Source organism: Lichenostomus cassidix, chromosome 4 (assembly GCF_008360975.1).
Source record: "Lichenostomus cassidix isolate B80296 chromosome 4, HeHo_3.0, whole genome shotgun sequence".
In the NCBI taxonomy this organism is placed as follows: domain Eukaryota; kingdom Metazoa; phylum Chordata; class Aves; order Passeriformes; family Meliphagidae; genus Lichenostomus; species Lichenostomus cassidix.
Window position 1 is genome coordinate 39,739,406 of NC_139484.1, and position 15,564 is coordinate 39,754,969.

At 39.0% G+C, this 15,564-nt stretch overlaps 2 protein-coding genes across 2 annotated transcripts in view; one reads left to right on the forward strand and one right to left on the reverse strand.

Moving 5' to 3' along the window:
- The first annotated feature begins 227 nt into the window (after positions 1 to 227).
- SLC25A4 (solute carrier family 25 member 4) lies at positions 228 to 2,778 on the forward strand. The gene is made up of 4 exons (XM_085058781.1): positions 228 to 428; positions 667 to 1,153; positions 1,450 to 1,590; positions 1,936 to 2,778. The coding sequence occupies exons 1-4, from the start codon at positions 318 to 320 to the stop codon at positions 2,091 to 2,093; spliced, it is 897 nt and encodes a 298-aa protein (XP_084914907.1). The 5' UTR covers positions 228 to 317; the 3' UTR covers positions 2,094 to 2,778.
- Positions 2,523 to 15,564, reverse strand: part of CFAP97 (cilia and flagella associated protein 97) — a 33,319-nt gene continuing 20,277 nt past the window's right edge. The window contains exons 7-8 of the mRNA XM_085058782.1: positions 7,474 to 7,621; positions 2,523 to 6,783 (exon numbers count right to left, since the gene is read on the reverse strand). Coding sequence (XP_084914908.1) covers positions 6,656 to 6,783; positions 7,474 to 7,621 — 276 coding nt within the window. The 3' untranslated portion in view covers positions 2,523 to 6,655. The remainder of the gene's footprint in view (positions 6,784 to 7,473; positions 7,622 to 15,564) is intronic.

A 15,564-nucleotide genomic window follows, 5' to 3' on the forward strand; every position in this document is an offset into this window, starting at 1 on the left:
GGTGCCTCCCGGGAGCTATAAATACAGCGGGCACATGCTCTGACAGCGCGCTGCCCAGCAGACAGCAGATAACTTTAATTTGCCCTTTAAACGTCCCGGGCCCGCGTCCCTCGCGGCCGCGGCTCGGGGGAACATGGCGGGGCGGGCCCGGCGGGTCCCAGCCAATGCCCGCGGCGCGGGGGAACACCTCCTCCTATCGCGAGAGGTCGCGGGCTATAAGGGGCGCGGCGGGGGGCGGGGGGCCATTTGTCCGGCGGGGTGGGGAAGTGCTTGCTCGTTGCCTCTCTCCGGGCGGGGCTGTCGGACCGGCTTGCGGCATGGGTGACCAAGCGCTCAGCTTCGTCAAGGACTTTCTGGCCGGCGGGATCGCCGCCGCCGTCTCCAAGACGGCTGTCGCCCCCATCGAGAGAGTGAAGTTGCTGCTGCAGGTGAGGGGGCGACGGGGGGCGGCCGTGGCGCGCCACAGGTGGTGCCGGCGCGGCGGGCGCTGCCCGGCGTGACTAAATATGGGAAGGAGCTCGGCCGGCTCCGGTTACGCGGGAGCTGCCCGGGACATTGGGTACCGCCTCGGGGTGGCGGGAGCAGGGCCCGTCCGTGCCCTTCTGCGCGCGGGGTCACCCCTGCGCTGCCCCTCTCACCGTCCCGTCCTCCTTCTCCTCCCCGCAGGTCCAGCATGCCAGCAAACAGATCACGGCCGATAAGCAGTACAAGGGCATCGTGGACTGCATAGTCCGCATCCCCAAGGAGCAGGGCATCGCCTCCTTCTGGAGAGGCAACTTGGCCAATGTCATCCGGTACTTCCCCACCCAGGCCCTCAACTTCGCCTTCAAGGACAAATACAAGCAGATCTTCCTGGGCGGAGTGGACAAGCACAAGCAGTTCTGGCGCTACTTCGCGGGGAACCTTGCGTCCGGAGGTGCCGCGGGAGCCACCTCCCTCTGCTTCGTCTACCCGCTGGATTTCGCCAGGACCCGGCTGGCGGCTGATGTGGGCAAAGGAGCCACAGAGAGGGAGTTCTCTGGGCTGGGCGACTGCATTGTCAAGATCTTTAAGTCTGATGGCTTGAAGGGCCTGTACCAAGGATTTAGTGTGTCTGTCCAGGGCATCATCATCTACAGAGCAGCCTATTTTGGGGTATACGACACGGCCAAGGGTAAGAAGTGCATTGAGGAGTCACTGCAAGGGAAGATCCATCCAGTAAAAGCACTCTAGGGCATTTGGCAGTACAAGGACAAGCAGATGTTGGCTCAGCACCAGTTGAGTGCAGTGCTAGAATGTGCACAGGTGTTTCTGACATGCATTCCTGCCTCTCTCTACTTGCTGCTCTGAGCAGATGCCTTGGGTTTGGATTGACTCCGGGGTTGGTGGGTGATTGTTCTCCTTCCACAGCCATCTTTCCCACTGCCCTTTCCCTCTGTACTAATTCTTCTTATTTGTTCTTGATGACAGGTATGTTGCCTGATCCAAAGAATGTGCATATCATAGTGAGCTGGATGATTGCCCAGAGTGTCACTGCAGTGGCAGGGCTGGTTTCTTATCCTTTTGATACTGTGCGACGTAGGATGATGATGCAGTCTGGCCGAAAGGGAGGTAAGAATAAGTGCTCCTGTGGTGTTCTGGCAGCAAAAAGTTTCTCTTCATTAAGATGAGATGGGAGCTACTAGGTATTTTTTTGTCATATGGAAAATTAATAACCTTCTCATTGGAGTCCTAAAAAGCCCTACAGGGAACACGCTGCCGGTTATTTGTTGTATTTATCTAAAGGACTGAGAAATTACTCGATTTCCTATGGAGAATTACTTTTCTTTAATTGATTAATAGATTTTAAATTCTCAGCTGTATTTTGCTTGTTCCTTGTTGTTTTAAAGATACAAAAGTTGAAACATACTTGCTGTGTAACTTCAAGCCTTCTAACCTTTATGTTTGTTTCCACAGCTGATATTATGTATAAGGGCACAATTGATTGCTGGAGGAAGATAGCTAAAGATGAAGGATCCAAAGCGTTCTTCAAAGGTGCCTGGTCGAATGTGTTGAGAGGCATGGGCGGAGCTTTTGTATTAGTACTTTATGATGAAATCAAGAAGTATGTCTAAATCTTAACATCATAATGCAGTAGTTCAATTGTTCTCAATCAACTTTTTAAAAAATATGCACTTGTGATGTAATGGACAACAAAATATTTCCTAGGGAAACAGAATAAAAATTTTAGTAATATATCTGGCAGAGATAAGGATGCATTAATTTAAAAATTGTCCACTACATCACAGTTACATTTTGTATGAGAATTCCTCCACCATTTGTACTGAAACCTGTGTATATATTATACTTTAAATTGCAGGTAATAGATTTTGTCTAGAGACAAAATTTAGGTGGTCTATACCTCTTCTGAAATCTAATATTGTGAATTCTTAACAGATTGTCATAAATATTTATTATACTAAGTAATGTCTCTAGCTACCCAACACTGTGATGACATAACATGAATTTAAATCATGTTTTCTTCTAAAGCTCTATTTTTAATATAATATTAAGTTAAAAGTATGTCTGAAATTATAAACTATATTAAAGCACTAGGCTGAGTTTCTAACTGCAGCCTCTTCCCTGACAAACTATACAGTAATATGGTTGAAACCATAATCTGATTTTTCAAATGTACTTTTTAGAATATGGAAGTACAGTGTTCCAAAAACTCTCCGTATTGTCACAAAGCAAAAAGTTGTCTGCTCTGATGTTCAATTGAACTAAAACTGAAATGAAATAAATTAATATATTAAAGAACTTCTTCCTGTTGTTTTCAGTACACTGAACACATTACAAGCATGTCCTTCAAGGTGATGTGCTAATTAGGACACTGTTAGTGGCTGTCTCTTGAAAGCTTTTCAACAGAGCTTTAGGTAGGTGGTTATTGATAATTCTATAACCGCAAAACCAGGTGGATTCAGTTTAATGGTACTGCAGCCAGCTGTCTTAGAGATAAGCTTCCATATAGCTTAGCTGCTTTTATGATTTGTTTATATTACCCTTAACTTTGAAGCATGTCCTCATTGAATAGTGAAGTCATTGCTTATTTTACTTGAAAAAAATAATTCTAGAATTAAATACTCAAGAGTTTTTAAAATAACTACACTTCCAACTATTATGGAAGCATTGCACCATTAATTCCCAGTGAGATCAGAACATGCTCAGTACACTTTTTAAACTTTAAATGCTGCAGGGTTGTGAATGCATGGAAGAACCAGCTGTCTGAGTAGGCAAAGCAGGGGAAGGGAGTTGTGGCCATTTCAGTTGTTCAGTTAGCAAATGCTTGTCTATATGTAGTCTATGTATCCACCTAGGAAAAAAATCATAGGCTAGGGCATAGTTTGGTTTGGAAGAAACGTTCAAGTCCATCTAGATCCAATCCCCCTGCCATGGGCAGGGACACTGTCCACTAGACTCAGTTCCTGGCCTTGGACCCTTCCAGGGTTGCAGTGACCACAACTTGTCCGGGCAACCTGTGCAAAGGGGTAAAGACTAAGCAAGTAATAAATAAACTTTGATTTCACCTTCATCTTTTACTTCAGATGTATGGCTTCCACTTATCCTTTTCCTGTATTTGAAACATTTGTCAGATGCAGGTAGTCCTAGCTCACTGTCACTTGGTGTGATAGGCTCTCCATGTCTGCCACAGATTCAGACCAGCAGCTCTACTCTCCCTGAAGGCAGGTACCAGCCACTAACAAGTGTCTGGAAGCAACACCTCTCCACTGGAAAAACAAGCATTTGGGAAATATTGGTCCAAAAAATGACAGCCTGTTTTTAAATTAACCAAATATAGATTTTATTTTTGTCCCAGGACAAAACCTGGCCTGATTGTTACGTTACCCTTTTTCATGCTTGCTCTTAAGTACTTGCTTTTCTAGATACCTGGTCTGTTTTCTTTCCCATTGTAAATAAGCAGGGTTGCAGTCTGTCAAACTGTAAGTTTACTAAGAAAATATTTCTACCGGTTTTCAAAGTGCATTACTTTTTCTTAAAAACTTTATCTGCTAGTTTCTGCTTCTTCCTCTGTACATTCCCAATAGTTCCTTATGAGAGGGCTGCTAACACAATCCACCTATTCATTTTTCATTTACCTCAGTCCTAAGGCTGCAAGTGGCATTTAGATGTGCTGGAGAAGATGCAAATTGGCTACATAGAGATGATGACAGACAGTAATAGGCAGAGGTACAAAACGTGGGGGAAATGTATGTATGAATAACTAAGGTAATTAAGAGGAAGCAAAGAAACTTCAAGTAAGTGTAAGTGAAAGAAGTTACATTCCAGAGAAGAAGGCAAAATAGAAGGAATAAAGACTATTAAAGGAGAGTGAGGAGTGTCAATGCAGGAAAATGCCCCTGGGCTAAGAGAAGTACATGAAATAAGGCATACAGAAAACACAGGTAAATGGCTCACTTCTGCTTCCAATGCCCATGCACACGGTGTGGGAGACTGCAGGCAGTGCTCTCTATAAAGATACCTGGGGTCAGAGTTCAAATTGTCAATGAATGAACCATTTTCCTGAAAGCAGCTCTGCCCTGTGGCATTTGTTACTCGGCTAACACTTGTTGAAAGTGTAACCTAAAATGCAGCCATCAGCTCTGAAAGGTTGGAAACTAGAAGACTTTACAGATGGTCTGTACTTGCTTCTTGAACATTTGTCACAGTTAATTAACACTACTTCTTTTGTACCTTTGCAAGAACTGGTCACAGGCAAACTGAAGCCAGGGAAAAAACCCATTATTCCTTTGCATCTAACACCTGAACAATGGAAAACCTGCATTTTTTCTAGGTACCAAGCTATTCAACCTTCTTGGCACCTTAATACCAATTATAAAAATCTGAAAGAAGATGCTGCAATAGCAATTAATGTTAAATATTTTATTTCTAATGATTTACAAATTACATACAAAATTGACACTCTTTCATACCAAAGTTAAATAAGATGAAACAATTAAAAGTACTCCATTGTGTGAATTTCTTCACAGAAAAAAGTTATCATATGAACATTCAGAAATATTTAAACTGTTACTCTGATATTCACATTCAAAGACAAAAATCTTTAAATAGAGAATAATTTGAATTAGCACAATAATAGAAATAAATACAGCAGCACTATACAAAGAAATTGTTAATGGTTCCTAACCATGAATAATAATTGCAATATAAATCTGTTTGCCACAATGCTGCTTAAAGTTACAAGTTCCAAGTATTGTCAAACAGGTAAATTTGATGTGCGGGTCACCAAGTGAAGAAGCTTTGCCGAACTATCACAGGGACTGAGTAAAAAGTGTGTTACAATGCAGAATACCTGAAAGCCTAAGCACTCATGCAAGCGCTAGCAAAGAAGACACTTTTCATGTCAAAGACCCAGCATTACCAAATACAGCTTTTTTTTCTTTATCCATAATATAGAGATTTCCTGTATCTCTCATGGGAAGAAGCCAGGCAAGCAAAGTTTCAGCAATATCCACAGATACTGGCATCACAGTTTATACTTCTTATAAGGCTACAGTCCTACAAAACAAGCTCACTGAAAGTTTGCCTTTATGTGTAGAATTAAACCACACCACCTACTATTGTGATTACCAATGCCATTAAATATTGCTCCTCTTATAAATAGATGTTGCTATTGGAGCTTATCTGACATTACTACAAAGATATGAACATGACATTTAAAAACAGGTCAAGAAACATAACAAGACTTTGTTTTCTACTATTTTTTTTTTTCATAAATCCTGGGTAGTAGTCACTCAAAATCAAATTATCAAGATGTTTCCTGCAGCTCAAGTTTACATTTCCCCACTGAGAAGACCACACATCTGCAAAACCAGGGCCATGAAATATTTCCATTGCTTAATATTATTCTCTAGTTTGAGAAGTAGCTAGAACTTACTCTTGTTTACACTGCATCTGAAACTGCTCTTTACTTCAGTCCTTACTGTTGTTCAAACAATATCAGATGCTTCTTTCCTACACAAAGATTCTAATATATCTTCCAAAATCCAATACAACTTCTAAAATCCTGTTCATCTGGAAGAGACACAGCTTTGCATGCAAAACACACTCCAGGTGCTGAATGTTTAAAAGTGGCAAAACATCTTCTGCAGCCTCAGCATTCTAGCTCACCATGCAGGAATACACAATCTGCTTTTCGCCTCTTCCTGCTGCTGTTAAACATTCTTTGAGTCACAAGAACATGACCCACAAAATTCAGAAGGCTTACATAAAGCCAGGATGGAAAGCAAGGAAAATCCAGGAATTAAGCATATCCTTATAAGTTTGATGCATTATTTTAAAATATTAATATTTTAAAATTTTTATTTACATTTTGCACCTATAGTGCAGCAATTCCTTCCATGTTATGGATACAAACTCCACTTATGATCTGAGACTAAAATAATACTTAAATTTCTATTTAATTTGTCCATTTAAATACCACCTTCTCTTTCATAAGTTCTTCCTGTCATGGAAAACACTGACAGAAATGTTTTACACCATTTTATAAGCAATTACATTAAATGCAATGCATTTGAATCACTGAACAATGCAGAAAATATTTTTGCACATAGAATTTAAAAAAGCACTAAAAATATAAGTTTGAGCATCATCTCGGAATGCGAGGCAAAGAACACACTTATAACCAAGCAGCACGAACATTAGTGGGTTTAGGTCTCTGTAATGCCCCACTGGCTGAATCAGACATGGGCTTCTCATTCCTCTGGCTCTGTGAACTTTGTACAATGGGTGATCTTGAAGCTCCTCCTGTTAACACAGAGAGAGAGAGAGAGAGAAAGGGAGAATGCTTATGCTCAGCACAACAGAAAACTTCATGCCATTCTAGTACAGCAACACTCATTACCATAGCTCTCAGAAAAAAAACCCAAACCAAATCACAGCAAATTGAATACAACCCCAAAAGGGTTGATTATGAGTTATTTACAAATGATCAGAAAAAAAAAATTCAAGCCTGTGGTTCTTCAACCTGACACATTTGCTCTATAGGGACACATTGTCTACTTCCAAATCTTACACAGAATTTCTGACAAAAACAAGGCTACTATCAGTAGATCTACATTTTCTGAACAAGAATTTGAACATTCCTTGATGTTATTTTGGGGTTTTTGTTTGGTTTGTTTTTCTCTCCTTCTTTCAATGAAGGGTACAGGCAAAATAAAAAATACTTTACTACAGGGATCTTTTTTTTGGAAAAGATTATTGACAAGGTTGTTTATTAGAAATTTAGGATGGCAACAAAACAATGCATATAATAATCATAGTTTTGGTGTGATTAAAAAATAATTTTGATTATTTCCATTTGATAAACAATCAATCTAGAGATGACAGAGAAAGGAACATATTTGCTAGTCTTAACAGTAACTGCTTCACAATTCTGAATTATAAAAAGATAAACAGTCAAAGAAATGCAATAACTTGCAACTTTAAAGTACTTACTTGGAGGACTGAACTGGCTGAAAGGCGATTTACCCCTTCTTACAGGTGAAGAACTCAGATAGCTCATCTGGCGGTGATAGTCCCTCAGTTGTTCAGAACGCCTCAGACCAGCTGTTGGTTTCACTGCTTCCAGTCTTTTCAGGAAAGCCTTATTATTGAAGAAAAATGTCATCAAGAGAGAAAAAATGAACAAGATGCTGCAAAACAGTCATAAATATATTTTTATTTGAGCTGCAAAAAACCCCCAAATTTTTAGCAGTGCACAGCACAAAGTCCTCCACTCATGGCCAGCAGAGGCTATTTCATTCACAATCAATTATTTTCTCAGTGTTATGACACAAACTAACTACTGCACATCATCAGTTCAACACTGAGTGCGTCTTTAGTATCTCACAGTTCTCTATACTTTATGGCAATTTGAAACAACAGATCTGTTTGGTGACTATCACCAAAGGTAGTGAAGAAATGGGTTCCACTCTTCTAATCCTAACTTTGGTCAGTCCTCCCTTCTGAATGAGAAGTCTGGGGGGTTTTTTTAGTCTCTTTGCTTTGCAAACAGACCATTTTATGTTGCCCTGTATGAAGCCCAGAGAGGATTACTGACCCCAGTTCTGTCATTTTAATTTTGAAATTAATTTCAAAAGGAAAGCACAAACATCTACAAGACCCACTTTGTTTTATCCATAATGTAATTTTAAGAGATTCTATTTAAAATTATTGATACAGACATCATGTCCTCTTGTTGAAATTAGCCCTGGCAATCATGTGGCAAGTGATATATTAGAATAACTACTTAAATAGTATTTGTAAGATAGTTTCCTATTCTGCATAATTGTTTCTACTTGAAACAGAATGTATTGGTTTAAGACATTTCAATAATCTATAAAAAAGAACCTGATAAGAGGATAAATTGGGAAGTACCCAGGTACATCCAACTTCCAATTAATAACTTCACATCTTTAATATATTTCAATTTTAGTGGTCACCTCACATAGATCTATATATTTCCTTGAGTAACTAATTTCAATTCATTTGATAGCTTACAAACATTTGGCAATGACACAACCACTGCTGGTCTGGGTTCTGACATGCATCCTCTCAACAAGAGACAATGCAAACTGTGCTTATGAAAGCCTTCAAAATACTGAAGATAACTCTCTTAATAAGATGCATTGTCTAGATGTATACTTGTATGGTGGAAGTCAAGAAACTGTACCACTATTAAACTGCACACCCAATCACCTGATATTTTTTTTTAATAAGAATTTAAAAAATTACTAGAACTGACTTAGGAAATAGTATAATATTCACAGGATGTCAGCTGTCATTGTCTAACTGTAACAGGAATTGACAAACTCTTGGTAGTTTATGCATGGGCACTGGAAACCTGCACAGAGTGCACAAGAGAGAAAGGACAAGTGATTTTGGCTCAGACATAACATGTCACAAGTGCTTGCATCAAGTGCCAGCCAGTTCATCGTCAAGCGGGAATACCTAAGTAAGCAAAAGTCAAAGGAAGGACTTCAGCTAGAAATAGCTCTTCACTAAAGCCAGTTACAAAACACGAAATGGTAGACTTGTCTCTGAATGTTATATCCAACATTTTTCTCACAACTTCATCCACATCTCCTCATACAACTATATATGTTTAGACTTGCAGAGATCACTTATTTTATCATCAGTATTAAAACCAGAAGCTCTCAAATCATTAAGTTCCATCACAAATAGATGAGGTAAATTGTAGAAGTAACTTTACTGTGAGAGTTGAGCATGTTTCAAGTCTGCACTCAGTTGTAACAGCCTCACAGAATTTGCATACCTTAACACTGCAGTAACTTCAAGCTTGATTCTGAACATGCTGTCTTTTTATACATACATATATATATATGGCCACTTCATTGCACTTTTATGCCTGTATTTTGGAAAGTATCAAATCGCCATTAATGAAAAAAAAAAAAATTAAAAAGAAGTGCTACAGGAAAAGCACATACAGATTCTGTGCTGCAGCAGTGTGTGAAGGAAAGCTCTTCTAGAGAATGACAGAAGAGCCCCTGTGGTTCCCTTGCCCTCTGCTGCAGATTGTACCAAGGGCATGTTAACTTCCATGCTATTTTCAGCCATGAATTTTGCTGTTTGGAGAACAGCCTGCTGCATACAGAAATGAAAGCATCGACACAGTAAAATGGCAGTCCTGACCTACTAAATCTATAACCCAGAACTAACCTGATTCTTGTTTTTTTAATAACCAACCCTACAGTCTTGAGATCCTTAATTGAGGAACTACCTGGTACAATAGTACAAATACCTTGAGCAAAAGTTCTTTTTCAGTTATTCATATAAATCTACTAATTCTTTCATTATGTTCTCCTTTTGAGAAATGGACTTAAGAAAGCTGACACTTTCCTTGTTCTTTTGAAGTACCATATCTCTAGAGACTTAATCCTGCATCACTGAAGTAAATAGAAATTTCATCATTTATCTCAATGATCAAAGAATCAGATCACAAGACATAATTCAGGTATTTAGAACCAATATGTTCCCAATAAAATTTTAAGGAATAAAAAAAATAAGTAAGAGACACTAATGGCAGGAATGTTACTAGTTGATCTAAATTGCAGTGTAGGTCCTCAGAGCTCTTAATTCAAGCTAAAACGTACAATATCATATCATTGATGACCTCCCATCTTGGCAAAAGACCTCCCTGGCTTATATTTCCCCCATCTTCTTATACTTTAATACTGAGTTTACAGTAAAAGTAGAATACTAAAAAAAAAAAAAAAAGGAGGCGTTCCTGGCATAATTACCTTCTAGGGATGGGATAATCCTTTATAAATCTAGGCATCTGGATACAGATCAGTATCTGTGTCATATTGTCAATATTGTCATACATATTGTCAATGACAGAAGGAAATGCCAGATTGCCAACAACTTGAGAACAAAAAAAATCCAACACAATCAAAAAAACCGCTATATGGTGGGCCAAAAGAAAATCTGCTAATGCACTTTTGGACACATCAGGAGAGCACTGAAGGTAATGGTAAAGCTCTCTGTCAGAAAAAGGAAAAAGCCCCAAATGTAATAAGTACAGACTTTTCTGCAGCTATGCTGAAAAAGGAAAAAAACACTGAAAATGTAGCACTCAAACTGAGTTCAGAGAGAAGGCAAAAATTTTTACTTTTTCTTGGTTTACTTTGCTTTTTAAAAGCATGAAGGTTTCAGTTTCTCCTCCTAACCAGCTGACTAGTGTGCCTGGACAGCTGTTCAAATTTATTTATATTACACCTCCTCTAATGTCACTGATGTTAGTGACCACACTGTCCCTTTGCAGAGGCCGGGGGGGAGGGGGAAACAACTGCATTCAAGGACAACTTTCTGTTCTCATCAATACAAGTATTTGTAATTCTCTTTAACTGCCAGTTGCATTAACTAGCTCCAGCCTGACAAACTCTGTCAGAAAAGTCTTAAAGGTGTTCAATTTACAGAAAAGTCTTTTTAACTGAACAGCTATCAAGTTTATGTGTGGCTGGCAACACCACAAGGAAAGGTGGCTTACAGTATAGAAAAAAAATCCCACAAAATTAACCAGTTTGCAAAGTATTCAAAAGTTTTCCTTGAACATGCCAATTAGTCAGTCTTTGTTATCTCAAAGACTGGGTCAGGAATCTGAAGACCACAAAAATCTGACCACAAAGAGCCTATGGCCTAAATACTATCATCACAGAACTACGCTATATTTGTACTGTACTGAAGTACATTTCAGCCATACACATCTCTGTGCCAATCCCACATCCTGACAGCCTCCTGTTCCAATAAGGCCATGGAAACCTTTTTTTGGCATTGCATTTTGTGATCTCAGGAACTACTAACATTTTGTCTTTAGACTTGGCATACAACACCTTTGAACCCAGTAAGTGAAAATATCATATAAAACCCTGTGTGCTTGAGTTTCTGAAGAGCCATCAATGCAACATGAGTATTTCTGAGTTCCTAAGACCACACAGAAGACTACATTCATTCCCTACAGCTTTCTCCTCCAGACTGAGATCAGTGAGACTGAACAAACTGGGTATTCTTTCTACAACCACATAAGTATGCAGCATCCAAGGCCTGGTAATGAGCTCTAACTCTGGGTCTAGTCCTTGGGGACAGGACAACAGGAAGGCAGAGAAAAAGCAAAATGGAATACTTCTAGGGAAGAAAGTACAATGTGCTCTGGTGCAACCCTGATGGACCAGTGGCTCTCCCCCTACTTCTTTCCATGCCTAGAAGTTATTTCCCTTGTTGCAGCATGACACAGTTGGCAGGAGAGGCACAGTGCAGCACAGGATCGAAGGAATATTCTTTGTACATGGTATCAGCCAGGTAGGGGAATGGCCAAAAGCACTATCATTGCCTTGCCTTTTACTCCCCACCCAACCATCACAGCACATCTGCACCACTAAACCAAGTGGGGACAAATGAATACACATCCATTTACGGCAGTACAGTAAGTGCATTTCTAAAGGAGAGTCAGGATTCCCAGCAGGACAAAGCCAGCTATGACTGCAAGAGAAGGGAAAGTCTCCCTGAAGAATCCTCATGCAGGTAAGAGGCCACTGACTGCAGCAAGTAGCGGCCAGAAGCATTAATAAATCCGCAGCACAGAGAATGCAGGGAACCAAGTAAGTGAAAAGAGCAAGACAGCCTTTCCAGAGAAACACAGCGAGTGACTTTTTTTTTCATTTGTGCAGACTGGAACTGGGATCAGAGTTGGATCTGTTAGGGCTTACGGTACATTTTGTGGGAATATGAGGTGAGGGGATTGAGGAACATGAAGTCTTATGTGCAGCGAGCCATAACAGCCTGAGGTAGGAAGAATGCACAGAAATGCATGGAAAGACCAAATCTCCACAAAAAAGAACACCCTTATCCCTCTTGAGCTAAGTTTTGAGAACTGCCCCTACCAGAGCTGCTGAGGTCTTGCAGTGAAATTCCAGTGTGAACTCAGAAGATTACTGTTCCCTAGGAACTTGACTGAAAACGGCAGCTTAGCTCACTGAGGTCATCTAACACCTCAATCCTAATTGGAATTAATAAAAATGATGAAAAAACCCATCAGAAAACAACACAGAGATATCAATTACTTCTGAGTTCTGATGAAGTGACTGAAGAATGGTGTGATTTGTAATTTGTATTTCAAGGACCCCAAACACTTACTTGTATATGCCAGTACAGATTTTTGCATTACACAATAAACCATTATAAGTTTTAATGACATGTAGTCTATGCAGTTCAGTATCTTATTTATACTGGCAAAAATGATTACATTCAATACAGATAGACACATACATGCAGACATACAAACAAAGTAACACATCAGTCACACTTAAATTCCTTTCGACTGAAGAAGAGGGATTGAAATTATCTTTAAACACAAGAGCAGAATGTTTTCTGAATCAACAGCATCCTCTGTTGGCAAGAGACACACTCTGATCTTGCTAGCTCTGAAAAGCAACCAAAAGTAGGTTCCATTTATGAAAGCACAGTCAAAAGCAGCAAGCACAAAACTCTGGCAATAATTTTAGCGGTCATCTTTTTTGCTAATTGTGCTTTTTCCATAAATTGCTAATCACTACTTTAAAACTACTGCTCTTCAGAGCAATGTATCTTTTTATTCCATCATTGCTCTTTTTAACAGAGTCTCTGGGAACAACATACTTCCTGTATCTCCTTGCATCCTTTCACTAAGCTAGGGAGTACCAAACCATTCAGATTCCTCTCTAATTTCCTAAAATTTTACTTACTTTCCTCATCATCTCTGATGCTAACTGCCTGCAAGAGAAATCAAACTTTCTGATAACAGTAAGTGTAGGTATTACTCCAAGAATCTTCTAGTGGAACAACTGAACATTTTCCATAGACAAGCTGTTAAACTCAGGACAAGAAATTATAAAAGCTGTGCCAATACCGGCAAAAAAAAATTAAAAATCTCTGCATCAAAACTCTTTAACCCCCTGCAGAGACTGCTCTTGTAGATTTCTATTCTTGAATTATTTACAAAACTCTGCATCCTTCTCCAAAAAACAAAGGTGTATCAAACGCCATATCCTGCATGCAATACCCTCAGGCCTCAGGTATAAAAAAAGATTCCTGAGAAGTAATAGAAGATTGATTGAGTAGGAAGTTCCACAGAATTCCACCAATTCCACCTCTTCAAATTTATGAAGGTGAAGAAAGCTGCCAATCAGAAGGAAACAGGTTCATAAAGCACATAAAGCAAAAACCGTCATCAGTGAGCAGGGTAGGGCTACTCTTTCATTTACAGTCTCAGAGAAAAGCATGTCACACCTGTAATCTCAAAAGGTAGTGCTACAAAAATCAGTATGTTAAAACTGTGATGCTCTAGGTGCACATACACTTCAAATAGAGTAAAAACATAAACAAAAATGCTAAAAAGTCATAGCAAAGTTAAACAAAATGGAAGAGCTGCACTGATGAATCACTGATCCAAAAAGAACAGAATATATCATCCTGAGTTTGAGGAAAAGAATAAACCAAATGTTTTTATAGTCTAAACAAGCTACAATGTCCTAACATGAATTCTCATATCAAACATGTCCACACACATTGCTGGCGGCAATAATTACATTATAAACAATTAAGTAAATGAGCAATACTGTGTCTTGGACTACACACAGCCACCATTAATCCTTAATGTGTACTAAAGCAGCAATATGTGAAATGACTCCATGTGTTTAGGTCTGCTGCATTTTTGATCCAAACGTTGCAAAGGCAAGACAGTCTTGAATAAACACTGCAATACATCATAAGAGAAAGGGGTTGTGGCTTTCAGTAAACACAAGTGAATTTTAGAACATCCTATACATTCATTTACTGTAATCATCAATTGTTATGCAGTACAGCATATTACTGTTACATCCTAAGTGACTGTGGCATGGCACTTCCTCCCCATTGCCTAAGAATACACTCTTATTAACAAGGTTTATGTGGTAGAGCAAGACCTGTTTTCAACAGTTGAAATAAACATCATTAACACCCTCCTACCAACTCAAACACACCAAAGCATAAAAACATTTCTTGCCCAGCCAATGAGAAGTACCACACATCTATAACAAAATCTTGTACTAAATTCTTTCAGACTGTAAAGTATAGTGTGAGCTGCAGTCTAGTGGAGCTGAGAAGAAAGCTTCCTAATTTGAAAAGTTTTAACAATCCAGATATCTGAAAGCTGGAAGAATGAAAACCTAACCGATTTTCTCAAATAGGGCAATCAGACTTTCTCCATGGTCAATCTGTACCTCTTCCTGTGTGTATAGAAAAGGAAATTGCAACCTACACTTACACAGAAAGTAAAAAGTAATAAATTACTTCCAGTATATGTTTTCCAATTATTTTAACTATATTTTGTCTCTTTTTTGAACACACTGATAAATACATAGGAGATATGAAAATGTCATTACATGTTTGTAATCAATTACTAAAAGTATCTTATTCAGTGTTACTTTTATTTGAGAACTCTACCAATATCCCTACAAATGAGTATGAGTTTTTGTTCAGTAAAGCTATTGCAATTGCCAATACAAACACTGTGGCAATCAGAATGCTACAAATAGTCAGAGACATAGTTATGAGTCAAAAACCAAAACTGACACTGACTTTGTATCCTCTGTATTTCAAATATAATGGGTTTGATGCTATCATATTGATTGTTTTATTTTATGCAAGTCTGGTTTTGAGAGACTAGTAGTCATGATGCATGAAGCAGAATGAACAGTCAGACTGCTATCCAGTGTTTTAAGTGTGTAAACAATAACAGTCTTTCCTCTTAAATTAAATGATACCAAACTAGAGCAAATGCATATAAACTAAAATCTATTTCTAAGAGAAAAGAAGCATCATTACTCCCACCTCTCTTCCAAAGCCACAAGAAACTCACACATATGAACAATTTTGCCAACACCACAGTAATAGAAATTCATTGAAGACTTACAGCAGTAAAGGTCCATGCTCTGCCTCATCAATTTTCTAAGTATTTTTTAACAGCTCATCTGACAAGAGATAGTCCTTCTCAATTTACTGATCCACATCCAT

Coding starts and splice junctions, on each gene's coding strand:
- SLC25A4 (XM_085058781.1), top strand. CDS start 318: ATGGGTGACCAAGCGCTCAGCTTCGTCAAGGACTTTCTGGCCGGCGGG. Junction 1,154..1,449: donor GGTATACGACACGGCCAAGG/GTAAGAAGTGCA, acceptor TCTTGATGACAG/GTATGTTGCCTGATCCAAAG. Junction 1,591..1,935: donor GCAGTCTGGCCGAAAGGGAG/GTAAGAATAAGT, acceptor TTGTTTCCACAG/CTGATATTATGTATAAGGGC.